The sequence below is a fragment of the Branchiostoma belcheri genome, unplaced genomic scaffold (genome assembly GCF_001625305.1).
Source record: "Branchiostoma belcheri isolate BF01 breed outbred unplaced genomic scaffold, Haploidv18h27 scaffold5, whole genome shotgun sequence".
Lineage (NCBI taxonomy): Eukaryota > Metazoa > Chordata > Leptocardii > Amphioxiformes > Branchiostomatidae > Branchiostoma > Branchiostoma belcheri.
The window spans coordinates 1,332,479-1,346,577 of NW_017804131.1; the positions used below are offsets into that span (position 1 = coordinate 1,332,479).

The 14,099-nt window shown below is 43.4% G+C and overlaps 1 protein-coding gene across 1 annotated transcript in view; it reads left to right on the forward strand.

The window, feature by feature from the left end:
• LOC109479626 (protein turtle homolog B-like) overlaps positions 1-7,063 on the forward strand; it is a 30,628-nt gene extending 23,565 nt beyond the window's left edge. The window contains exons 2-8 of the mRNA XM_019781612.1: positions 2,229-2,579; positions 3,013-3,306; positions 3,703-3,981; positions 4,332-4,574; positions 4,771-4,839; positions 5,990-6,172; positions 6,438-7,063. Of these exons, the coding sequence (XP_019637171.1) occupies positions 2,229-2,579; positions 3,013-3,306; positions 3,703-3,981; positions 4,332-4,574; positions 4,771-4,839; positions 5,990-6,172; positions 6,438-6,517 (1,499 nt within the window). The 3' untranslated portion in view covers positions 6,518-7,063. The remainder of the gene's footprint in view (positions 1-2,228; positions 2,580-3,012; positions 3,307-3,702; positions 3,982-4,331; positions 4,575-4,770; positions 4,840-5,989; positions 6,173-6,437) is intronic.
• Positions 7,064-14,099: the final 7,036 nt, after the last annotated feature.

Sequence of the window (14,099 nt, forward strand, 5' to 3'; positions counted from 1 at the left end):
TCACAATTCATCTACGTTAAAGATGACCCGGCAAGGTCGTCTGACAACAAAGTTAGATGTCACGGCTGATTGGTCGTCAAGGCTTTGTAACCGCGGGGATTATACAGACGTCACTCAGCCTCCTCCCGTATTGATAGTATCCCCTCGCAAATCGCACAGGCTGAATAGAATATATGAGAAATAAGCCCATAATCCCGCACAAGAGCACGGGATAGCAGTAGGGGGAAGGGCTGCCCCAAGGTACCCCGCGGCCATGAACTTTCTCCTGCGGATGGAGATCCGGAAACAGGCGAAAACTTCAGCACTACAGAATTTTCAGAGATCTTCTGATTAAAGTTTGAACTCTCCATTTCGACAGTCGTTACATAGCGGGAGCAGCCCATGATGAGATTACCATGATGAGATTATTGCGGATGAGATTACTTCCCTTACGTACTCTTTTTAGGCTGAGAGGAGACGTTGCTTCGCTATATTTCGTTATATTGGTCCGATAGAACCTCTATTTTGACCACTGAGAATGATCATCTGCACGGTTTCCAACCAAAACTGGAACTGACCAATATCTTCTTGGCTTGTCCTAGCGAACGAAGATCAGGAAGGTTTTTCACGCTGGCAGGACCTCTGGTGGCTGAATAGGCCGATTCTTGATAAACAGGTTCTGCCACAAGTCCTGCATGTCAGTGACTGGTCGATGACCACTATGCATATTCAATAATGCCCCACTATAACGACGTCATAACCTTGATTTGGCAAAAAAAAAGTAACCTGTTTCTAAAACCGAGGTCTGTACCCTCCCCCCCTCCCGCCGCCATGCACACATTAAGTGCATCTACTAATACATGTGCGGTCGAACAGCTATAAAACTCGGTCCAGGATGAAGGCGGATGATCAGAGCTGATTCCTGTAGATCTCCAGAGTGGCATGTTGTGATAAAGTTTCAATACAGAAGCGCCTGGTTGATCCGCCTTTCCCTGATGTGCAGGAGTCACGGCCGCCACAGGAGGGCCGGCTGTGTACTTCATCTATATTTCTGACAATTGTAGAGTGAAACCCTGCTGTATCCCAGTAGAACTTATTATAACACAGGGGTTGCCCTCTCATTTTTGAGATGAGTCAATGACAATTCTTTCGTAAATTATATATTCTTACTGGGGAAATATTGGTTATATTGGTTTGATATCCAATATGTGTGTTCTAACAGCCCTTCGCTTAGGCCTTTTTCAGTGAGCAACGTAGATAATGGTGTTCAATGCCATTGTTCCTCTTGCCCCTATGTTTGATAGTTGACGTCTCTATTTGTCACTGTCTGAAGGCCATGGTTACTATTTCTGTTGTCATTTCTGTTCTTTCATGATCTACGCATCGCGCACACACGCTGCCCTTGGGCAAGACTCCCTTCTGATGAACCAGCCTGTAATAATTCATATCTATATAAATCTCCGTTATTTGATGTCTGAAAAAGTAGCAGGTCCTGACCCTGGATTCTACTCTACTCCTAGTTATTACTTGGAAGAGCCGACTTCTTGTACCTACGGGCCAAATTAGAAAACTTCAAATTGTCCTTTGTAACAAGTTTCGTCAATCTACGTGTTGTCCAAACGATACCTGTCACGCCTTAGGGTGACGGAGATACGGTCCGACTGTGCGCTGTTCATCAAACAGTGAATATATCATGTGCATATCCTGCCTCGGGATATGCCTTTATATTACTGAGCATTGATAAGCTGTGAATAACCGCCTTGACGAGGTAGTAACGAGCCCTTGGAGGGAGGATGTGCGCAGCAGAATACATGTGGGAAAACTCACTTTATAACCCAAACCGTATGGACTATCAATTAAAGCCCTTAATGGCTTCGTAGGGATGATATATCATATAGATATTAGGACGGCACAGGGGCATTCATGAAGAAGAACTCGTGTACAAGCATACACAGTCATCGTGCATACGGTTTTCAATCTCAAATATTTGCTTCTCGGTGAACCACGCCATCTACCGCTTCGCACATGCACAACTGAAACGTACATATGAACATTGACACGTTATCTGACACTGTATATAAATAACACCACCATCGCTGCAAATCTAATAAACTTTAATTGGTCCCTAGAGAAAATGATTTATAGACTGTCTGTAAACATTTTATTGCGTCTAGGCGACTCGGATATTCCCACATTCCCAGGAGGATTTAGCATCATACGTTACAAAAATGTTTGGTCTCTTCTTGTAGGTTGCTGGGCGCAGTCTTCTATCGGCTTGAACGTACCAGACTACGTGGAAGCTATCATAGGGAGTTCCGCCATCTTGGAAGCTGACTACGCCACCACGAAACGTATTGCCTCTATTGAATGGAGCAAAGTGGACTCCGTGGAGAAGATTAAGAGAACCTCCGTCTTTACCTACTGGCCTCCTTTCGACTCGTCCACGGCCCACGGGGAATATAACGGACGCGCAAGGCTTGACGGGAAAGCGTCTCTGATGATTGATGACGTCACGGAGAATGACGAAGGGACGTACATCATCACAGTATCCGCGGAGGGACTTCCGAGTGAAGAGGCGTTTGTTGATCTCAGGGTATTGGGTAGGTTATGTTCATGGGGTTAGCGGTCCATAGTGCCCTTGAGTACTACTATTACTATATCACTGCTACTAGTACTACTGATGCTACTACTACAACAAAATGTACTACTACTACTAATAGTAGTAATACTACTAGTACTACAAATGTACTACTACATACTAACAGTAGTAATACTTAGTACTACTACTACTACTACTATAGACCTTAATACTACTACTACTACTACTACTTCTGCTTCTTACTACCACTACTACTACTACTACTACTACTACTACTACTACTATTACTACCACTGATCATTTTGTGGGAAATAAGAAGATCGGAAACGAAAGAAAGAACTTAAAGACTTGAAGTTTTCGATACCGAATACCCGTAGAAGCTTTGGTAAGTCTTAGAAGAGAATGGCTTGCTAATGTGAATATCTTTTCTACAGTACCCCCGTCAGTGGTTGTGGGGCCGTCTGATCCTTACGTCACTTCCTGGGGCAGAGCAGTCTCCCTGACATGCGCAGTGAGAAATGCGAAGCCCAACGTCACAAACATCTACTGGCAGAGAAATGGCGCCGTGATTGACAGCAGACAGTTCGACACCAAGTATTCTGGCGGGAATCTGCAACAGCCTGACTTGGTCATACGTCACGTGACTAGAGGCGACAAAGGCGTGTACAAATGTGTCGCTGATCACGTGGTTCAGACCAGCAGCGACACTCTCAGCTTGGATGTTCTGTGTAAGGTTGATTTCACATTGTAATTTTATCAGTTTATATCACTAAACCGTGGTCGACAGCTTTCAACATCGCAAGATGTCAACGTGTCTCAAGACTATTAAGTAAGCCATTGCTAGATCTGGCTGATATTGACATATATACTGCACATTTTCGTCACTATTTCAAATTTCGTCGCTATTTTGAAATAGCCTCAAAATAGGCTACATGAGGCGTCAAAACAGGCTACATGTCAGTGACATTGTCTTTTTGCTTCACAGACATCAGTATGCTATGGGATAGAGTTGATTAAACTTACTACATGTACATTGAAAAGATAGTCTTTGAAAATCCAGTTTTACCACCCTAAAATTGCATTTTAAAACTACTAATTATTCTGTAAATGATTGTCTTCAACAGATCCGGCCACCATTGTCAGCATCTCTGACTCCCAGACCGTGAATACAGACGATAGGGTGAAGTTTCAGTGCGTTGCCGAGGGCAACCCACCCCCAAACATCACGTGGACAGTGAATGGCATGCGCGTGCGCTCTACGACAAGTAAGATGACACGTGACGTGCGCACGGGCACAGTTGTTCTGGACAGAGTGCGGCCAAACGCAACAGGAACGTACGTGTGCACGGTCAGCAATAAAGTTGGAGAGAGCGATGTAAAGTCACTTCAACTTAGCGTCAAAGGTAAATGTTCAGCTATAGTGGCAATGTCCCATTTGTATTAGCTCCATGAAAAATGGAGGTACTGCTTTTGGTCTGGATGATATTTGGACGTATATCTCAATATTCGTCAGACGGAATGTAATGGTATTTAGCAGGTGGGTAGGTGGGGTGAAGTGGATTGTGTAGGTTAATTTTTGGACCTGGTGATTGACCTTAGTACTGCGGTAAGAATTAGAAAATATCTTTGGCACTGGACAGTATGTGGACCCTACTACCGTTACTGGCCTATATATAATGGTAACAAGCAAGATAGTTTATATAAGTTGGGTATGCTATGACTTGATAATATTTTCATGACCATATTCCTGCAGCGTCTCTGCGAGGCCATGACGGCAGTACTGTAGTGATCTGGGTGGGCGCCATTGCCGGAGGTCTGTGGTTCGTGATCTGTCTGGGACTGGTGGTGTACTTCATACAGCGGAGGAGAAACAAGGAAGACAAGAAACGGTTCTCCTTCTACTACAACATGGGGCGGAGGGAGCAGGGTCGGCTGGAGGAGAGGTTTGGGGAGGAGACGTTAGAAGTCACCAGACATCCTCATCTCAAATTACCCTGTACGTTTCAGGCTCCTCTACTGTGATATTTGGATGAAATTATGACAATAACTTTCTAAACTCCACGGAACAATTTGGTTCCTATAGTTGCTTGGAACGTTTTGGATGGTTTCGCGGATTCTCAAGCCCAATGTTATGTCATGTCACTAACATAAATGGTTGTGCTTAACGTATTGCCAACAATGTGTTCCAACAGCCAAACCGATCTCACAGGCACCCTCAGGAGGCATCGACACCATCAGGCGAACCACAAACAAAGGCAGGAGTAAGTATTAATGTAGTCACAGCTTAAGGTACAATAGATAGATTTATAGGAAATTTTTATTTTATTTTTTCGTAATAACATTTGGCTTTTTTGTTCTAAATAAAAAAAAAACATGTATAATTCGCAATGAATCTATGTATTCTAGTCTACAGACTTGCGTTACTTCGAAAAGTTTAAACTTTTCCAGCCTGGTCCAATCTTGTTACAGTGTTAAACTACAGTGCCATGTGTTTTATCTTGCCTGGATTCTGGCACAGTTCAATTTGCCTTCACCACCGGGCATTTGGCACAAAAGACTTCTAACGTCGGGGCAATGTACTTAGTACTAAGCCTTTGCAGAGACTTCCCCCCGGGGCTTCTTCTGCCGTGGATATAAATTCGATTTCTTTAGATCTTTTTAGAGTTCGTTTTGGCTTACTTCTTTAGCTTTTGACTTCAGGGTTCCATTACGTTATATCTTTATCTAGCCCTTCCTTATCCCTCGCGGATATTATTGCAACTTTCCCCCAGACATCTATATCGAACCGCTGTCTGGATTCCACCCACCTTCTCTTGCGTTACTTCCAATTCACGCCGCGAGTACCATTGTGGAATGTGCTCAAATGTCATGGGATTCATTTGGAACAATCAGTACAATCTTACGTGCTGTACACAGTCTTATCACTTAGCTTTTTCAATCCGCTCCTCACCCACACGTGATCACCTATTTTACCATGTAAATCTTGCTCAAGGGAAGCTTGAACGGGAACCTGTAACGGTTTTCTGGGTCCGTTGAGTGCAATCTTCTCTTTACATCTTAGTTGCGACCACAATGTTGGGGTTTTACGTAACTATCAGTGGTCGGAAATGCGTTTGGATCCCATGTGGTGAACATAAAAAGTAAGCCGTGTGGCTTTATCTTTCGACAGAAAGCCATTTAAAATCCATTCGGTAAGTTTCAAAAGAGCGATATTTCGCCCTGCAGCGCTCAGAGGGCATCGTTGCATCCTAAAACTTTTAGCGAAAGGATGTATTTTTTTGTTTTGAATTAAGCTGTATAAAGCCCATGGAATATGGACGCTTCTGACGATCTTATGGTGAATTGCATCCATTGAATGCCACCTAGTACCTGCAGATTTCTTGCGTCTAACTTTATCTTATATCTCTTCAGTCAGAAGATACGCCAGAGTTCTGTATCCATACCACCCACAAGAGGGAAACGAACTATATTTGGAGGCAGATGACGTCATCGAGGTGCTGGAGGGGGAAGATGGCGGCTGGTGCCTGGGTTACCTGAGCGGCAGGATAGGCCTGTTCCCCTCCAACTACGTCAAGTTCCTGTCCGCGTCAGAAGGTCCACGATTTTCGAATTAATCATCGCAAAATGTTTCTTCAATTTTCGTACATATCCTAAGACACAGATACAATCATGTCTAGCTTCGTTTCCAAATTCCAATAGAAGTGCACATGTTACAGTGATATACTGTCTGGCTCCTAAAAAAATCATATCATAGATACACTACTGATATACAAATTGAATCGTGCCCAAAACACTAGTTTGCAAAAATATTTCATAAGATAGAACTATACGTTTAAATCCCCATTTTTTTACTTTACAGTATCAGCGGCAAAACTTAGGGAACTTTACGACGGCGCAAGCGCAGACGGATGTAAAGGGTCTCCCAAGAGAAGCGTCTGACCTTGACTTGTAAAGAAAGTGACCTTGACTCAAACCACACCGACCGAGAAGGTCACTGCATATCCACGGGATTTTTTTGGGTGCTGAGAACAATCTGAGAGCTGGATCTTTCGGGACACATCTACTAACACCAGGGAGCGACGTGTGAGACATCATCACGTGACTGGGTGCTGCTGCAACGTCATTGATGACGTCACAGCCATGACACAAACACAACTTGATGGCGACGTTTGCGGCACCGTGTACTGTCAGCCCAATGGGGAACTCTCTTTCAATATCAGTTCGTTCTCCTTTTAGGTGAGGGGGGGGGGTATTATGCGGTCTAAAATCTATGTAATCTATTTCAGACAAAGAAAATGACGTAATGTTGACATCTTGAAACATTCCGGGTCTCATTAGCCTCTTGATGAGAAGTTGCCCCTTGCCGTGCCTGGTCGAAAAAGAGAGGAACGTTTGCTACAAACAACAAGTCAGATCACCAAATCAGACATATACATATTTAACCGGCTTGAACATAGCAGTTCTCCGTTTCCCTGCCATTAACTATTGACTAACTACGTGCAGTTCTACCGCAGCCCGACAGGGGGTGTTGCAAGACTGCACGAACGCTAGGAACCTCAGGCTTAAGGTGGACGATTTTCTGCAACACTCATTCAGCACCGGAGAGGGAGGTTAAGAGAGTGGGAGAGACGGTATTACAGAAATATCCAGAACACTTTAACCGATTGTCTTCACCAAAGGAATTCTCAAACCGTTCTGCTGTACTTGTGTGCTCTCCAGGTCACAAACGCTTAAGACTCCATCATTACAAACAACGCCCCATTTCGTTTGGAATGGCAAACCAAATAAGGCTAGTGCATTCAAAGGTGTGATTATCAAATGAAAGCAATGTTTAGAGGATTTCGGATGACGGTTAGAAAAGTAGTTTTCCAAGACGTTTTAGTAATTCGGAAGTTAATTGAATTCTATCAATTTGCTTCAACAGCAGGTTAAATTGTATATTATATTTTCCACTATGCATCAATGACTACGGTTTCATTTTCCGAACTATTTACATATTTTGTACTCGCTGTTAATCAAGACTATATTCAGTCTGACACTGTCGTTCTTCAGCCTGTCTTGCATTAGAACACATTTACTTTGATGTGCAGCCACGACAGAATAAAGGCACCTTCACCTATAGATGTTTCTTCCCTCTTGAAGAAGTGTGGCCGTGAATCCACTTGTTGCTAATGTGTAGCTTCTTGATTATCGTCTTGAATGGCATGAACTCTTAGAAGATCACGATCGTGCCACGGGTGTGTCTATCACCCTGCATAGGCTCTTATCCTTGTTAAATCCTAGTCTACCTTCGCCCATTGATATTGACTAATTACAGAGTGGAAACCTTAACATAATATTTCAGCCATGGTAATTTGAACGAAATAAAATACAGTGTTTATCTACAACCATTTGTCACAACTATGAAAATGTCAGAAATTTCGACATAAGGTACATCACATTTCGACGCCTTCTTTTGGAATTTCCATATCAATTAGAGATTTTTGATATTTTACGCCCAGTAGAATTTATCAGCATGAAACCATTCCCTTAAAATTGGGCACTTGTGCACCAGCCTGATTAGAAATGTTTTGCGTTTTTGTCATTTATGTGCTTTCCACGTAAGCCTGGGCATTCGCACGCACATTAATTTCTGTACGACAGAAACTGGGGGGATTTTATGCCATACTATTAAAATGCAGCGGCTGTCAGGAATTGGTGCTTTGTGTATGTGCTCACTTGACCCTGGCTTTACACATGTCTCTAATCTGTATGCAACACTGGGTATAAAGTCTGCCCAGAGACCGCCGTACGCGAGACAACGCTTCATTAAAACTCCCTTTAGTGCCCGCGGAGCTGCATGTATACAGCCTGCCGTCTGTGCGAGTTGCTGTGGAGGGAACTTGACATTTCAGCATTGCCTCTCTAGAAAACAACTTCTTCGTCTTTGTCAGATTAAACGCCGCAGAGCCTGAGTTATGCCAGTCTGAGGCGTTATTACTTCTACGCAAAGGGACTACTTTGCAACTTATTATTCATCTACAAGTCAAACCCGTCAAATTCAAAAGTGTATCAAATGTTCTGCTGTTCAGCCTGTTCTATACTGGTTGAAATTTATGGCTATGCAAAATCTTGATAAGCCAACAATTTGTCTAAACGTGTGGTTCATGAGATAATCTCGGCCACCTGGGCTTTCCTTCCTCCCGCAATTTCCAACCCCGGTGACTCCTCATGTCTTGCCGTTCCGTCCTGAGACAGCAGACGGGACCTGGGCAGTCCTGCAGGTACAGGATCGATACAAAGCTATCTTTATCTGCTCTCCAAGATGATCTATATCGCGTGTGTCGTTCGAGTAAAAGCTTGATTCTTGCGGCTTGGTCCTCCCGACATGCGTGACCATCAATTAAGACCAGCCTCTCGGGCTTGGTCCCCGCACGGCACATGACGGATGGCTGCCGGCGGCGCCGAGTCCGCTGGGACGCCGGGCTGCTACAGCCGATCTACCGTCGTCTTCCAGCCGCCACAGACAATTAAAGAGTCCAAGTCCGCGGCCGGTAATCCCGCAGGATTACACCTGGCTGGGCGCCGCTGCTGCCTACCATGCGTGCCGTAAGCCGTGATGCGATAAGGTAAAAGATTGATCAATTAATCATGGGGGATAATGTAGGCATAATTCAAACTACTGTAGCTGCACAGTCATCTCTAAAACTCTATTAAAGCCTGACAAGTTGTTATGGCAACGCCCAAAGAGCGTAAGAAACACCGAAGATGTCTAGACAAGAAAGACCTCTTTCATTTCTTTTCGTATAGACTGCTGAACTTCTTTGATGCGTAAATAATAAGTAGTATCTCGACTCCCGAAGAAGGCTTTCTGCCTGATTGCTTATCTGTAAAGAAATCTGAGAGAGATGCAAAGATGTCCATCGTAGACTGTATTCCAAACCTTTAATAAAAACACTCGGCCTAGACTGTTTTTTAAATTATATTTAAGTTTTGTACATTAAATACTAAAGGTTCTAAAAGGCTAAGAAAAACTTGGACCTTCAGTTTGTTAGAAATATCTGATATCCAGATAAGATTATATCCAATTTTTGCTTGCTTCCCATGCTAGGGCTTTTCTTATTTCAAAATCTTCCCTTGGGCACATAATTAGGGAGCCAAGATATATGAAATTTCCAACTCTTTGGATGAGTGGCCCAGACAAGGATCTGAGTTCCAGTGATCCAGATATATTCCAACCTGACATTTCCAATAACATTCTCCAAAGCTCGGAGGAACAAAAAAGGTGTTCTCAAATTAATCAAAACTAGAAAGCAATATCTGCGAACAGATACATTGTATCTACCTCCCTGAGTTATGGACTATTCCCTTTTTCATTGTGTGGTGTGTTGAAGGTTAATGTACCGACATGTGTCTATAATTCCAGAACAATATGTGACTACGCTAGTCGAAGTGTTGACTCTAACTCTAAATTCTGGTATACGAAAGATCCCAATTTTACTTTTACCATCATGGCATAGGAGGTCAAAATATACATCCTTAGTGGAAATAGAAAACGGGAACGGTGTCGCCAATGTGTCGCCATCGCCTTCCCAAATACTGTAACAATCTGCAGACTGAAGATTACCCCCACAGCAAAGCGCTGTCGTGTTGAATATCAAAGCGCACAGTTGTACGCAAAACAGTCGACTAAGCTTCTTTTATGTGTGAGCCTGGCTGTCTGTACCGTTCTGCCCTCATCCCTCCTACACAAATCAGCCGTTTTTATCGTTCCTGTGATGTGGGTGGAGGCACGAAGGGGCGTTTATAGCCTCAACTTAGTGTAGAAACTATACATGATTATTACCCGGACAATGTTTGATTTGTTCCTAATCTTGATAACAAGAAATTGATTAAAAACAAGTTTCGAGCGGTTCAAAAGCGCAGTGAAGGAACGTGGGTGTGACACACAAATTACCTGTGGCCCGGAAAGAACCGGAATACGATACTCTGTGCTTTATGAAGGCTTTAATTAGAAAGTCACGGAGCTTTACGAGCGAATCTTCCCCACGTAAAACTACACATCTGCCGCCTGGGATTGGACAATATCCTGATGAATAATACATGCCTGGATTGATTGCCACCGGGGCCGCTTTAGCGACAATAGGCGAGAGAAGTGAGGCCGGGTCAGCCGGGATATGATCCGCCATTAGAAAACATTATGTGTGATTGCTCGTGGGTCAAGAGGCAAACTTGGGTGGCGTGTCAAAGCCGTATGTCAAGTCTCTACCTCACTAGTCTCTCTCGGGATAGACTCTGTCTCACTCTGGATTGCAGTCCCATGTGCTAAACAGCTAGTGCCCAGTAGCCTCTATCAGTCTTTGGGAGGCGGTCCGGGTGTGGCAAACTGTACTCTCTAGCGAACCAACTCCCCGGCATGTTTTATCTCTCTATTTGGCCAATTGTGCTCTCTCCAGCCGTCTTCCTAAGTCTGGTAGAGGCTAAGTGACAAGGACAGAACAGAAGGAAGAACCTTACCTTTTTCACTGACACCCTTATGTAATTTGCACTGAATAAAGACGAATGTAGAAATGAAAGGCTCGGCTAGATCAGCAGGTAAACCAAAGCAACATGTAGTGTTGATTATGGAGATGCAAATTCAATCCAATTTAGCTGTTTACACCCAGGAGGCAGGTCCCGTTAGTAAGTATGCTAATTACCCCTGCCCTTGGTGCTGAAAACGCGGTGTTATTACTCATGTTGTTCATGTTCTTCCTGACGCCTTGAAGGTCCCTTCCCGCAGAGGGTGAGACCGTTACGCTGTTCAAAATTACCTGTGGGGAAAGATCGATTAACAATCGATAAAAGAACTACATCATGTTTAATGCACCACGTGAGAGGAAGCCCAGAGGTATAGTTTTGCCGGAACACGCCGATATTCCATCCCGGATTCATCTGATCCTAATGAAACGTTTGTCATCTCATCTGTACCAGAACCATCAATAACACAGACCAGATATACCCTATTGTCATGACTATTGGGCCCAAAACGCCCCGACTAATTATTATCAAGCCTTTCTGTTCACTCGGCACGACTGAAGCGGTGTTGATGTAGTTTTGTAAGATTGATCTCGTCTGACTAAGAACCATTAACGCCTGAACGTGTCAGTGAATGTGATGTCTTACATTCATGCAGATTGAATTATTCAATTTTACTTGCGAACGTTTAAACATGTGATTAATCTAAATATATCCTTTTCATTCTTACATTAACCTTTTGAAGAACTGAACAAACGTGCCTAATTTTAGTCCTTATAGTAAAGCATGTTGTGCAGGTAGAGTGATGACTTGATGTGAACAGGTGCCAATAGACAGCGAAGAAAGGAAGTGAGAACGTGACAAAACCAAGCTTCACTGGAAACACAATTACTGTCTACCTGCGGGACTCCCATTGTTCCATTGTGTTCGACAAAGAGGTGTTAAATAGTTCATGTTGTTGCAATGAAAGATTGAGGAGTTACAGGACTTGGGCATCCATGCGTTCGTGAATTGTTCATCTAGAACTGTTAACTACACATGCGTTTTGCAGATACACTGAAAACTATTAGAAAGCAACAGAAACCAACGAACAAATCAGAGAAAGGAGTGGAGAAATACGGTAACAGTGAATTGGATATTGATGTTATAGAACATGAATTAACAACAAAGAATTGTATTCATTTCGTGATACCTACATTATGGACACCTACTTCTAGGACCAAACCTCCCAAAAACTTAGACCCAATTAAGATTTAAATTGCTCCATGTACATACATGTTTGGTGCCGATGCGTGCGCCGGGGTCTAAATTTGCTCGTTCTGAACGTCACCATGAATTAAGACTCGCATAGAACTCCCTTTCCAGCTGACCCTCGGGTCGGCGCGCAGATGAATGTATTATATCTCCGTCTGTCTGAATTATGCACGATTTATTACCAGCTTGGAAGAAGCGACTGATGCAAAATTTATCAAAGAAAAATATCGCCCCAGACACCGCGGGAGTCGGAAAAGCCGTATCTTCTGATAGATAATTTGTTGGTTCATTCACAGCCTTGGCTAGGAAATTGGGCTAGCAAATAAGAGGTTCAGACAGAAGGGCAGTAACACAAAATCTCATACGGAATTCGGGTGAGAGGAGAGATTGACTGAAAATCCCGGGACGCCAACGCTCTTTGTGAGACAACCCGAGAATGTCAATGTACTGGGATAGATTATTTACACTGTAAAATGTCTTAAGGAAATCCACCATAAAATGCTAATCGTAACTCCTGAAGCAGTATGCTGTAACAACGGCAATACATTTGAGTGTATAACTGTCGGCTTTACCAGCAGATGACGGCTAGAGAGCGAGAAGGGATGTACCGTTAGTGCGTGCAGATGATGCCTGATTCGGCCATTCTCCTCTTTCAAACCTATTCCCGATTGCTACCCTTCCTCGCCCAGAAGTGATGTGATTGTCCATATAAAATTGAGAGTGTGATGACATTTAAATAGGAAAGCTGCCTCTCAAACACCATTTGCCTCAATACCCCCTGACGCCTCGATAACAAATACACCTCATTCCGAGACCAGTAATCTGGTAGGCCCGTGTTTGGACAGAACCTCACCTTCAGCACTTACAGAACACATCACACTTATAGATAAGAGTAGGGGCATGACCGCTATGAGATGGTGACAATCAATCAGTGTCAGAGGGCGCATGTACGGGGTGGTAAGTACGGGACTAGTGGGTCAGGCCAGCAGGTATAAACGCTGATACATTATCAGACACACTAAGTACTTAGATGGACATGTGCAGGATATGAAAGGGTTTGACTGTTGCCCCCTGTCTCACATACACAAGACATATAGAAAGAGTTTTGATTAATCAATTTTTATGTCATATTCATGCCCAAGGGCTAAATACAGATATGAGAATACTAGGTAATGCATAGTAATCAAAAGAATAACTCAAAAGTCTTAGGTACTACATTCTACTTAATCTGAGTCCTCCTGGAGAGAAATAAGTTAGTATCACAGCGTGCAAAATACCTGCCCAGTTGCCCCGGGCAACCAAATTTTACTTGGGGCAACCTATTTTTGAACCTTAAGTTTGAAATTTAAGAATGCCCCCCCCCCCAATCATGCCCACTTGGCTTGCACCACTGTATCCGACAGATGCTTTTTAATTTTAGGTATTAATGGCTATTACTGGTATCAGTTAACTAAAGGCTGTTAGAAATATTGTCAAAGGCTCGGATTTACTTTCCGAGCCCCAGATAGTCCAATTTGAAGAAAGTAGTAACTTATATGGGGGCAACCTAAAATTCTGATGGGCAAGCTAATTTTTGCCCTAGGTTGCCCACTGGGCAACCTGGTTCAATGAAGTATTTTGTACACTGTATCATATCATTGGGATGCATAACGTTTGAATATATGACCGGTTTTACGCAGACGTTACTGAAACAATATGGACATAAAACGAGTAACTGCGACACTAACGAGTAACTGTGTCTTCGGTAATTAGAACTGGATCCGCCAGGCCT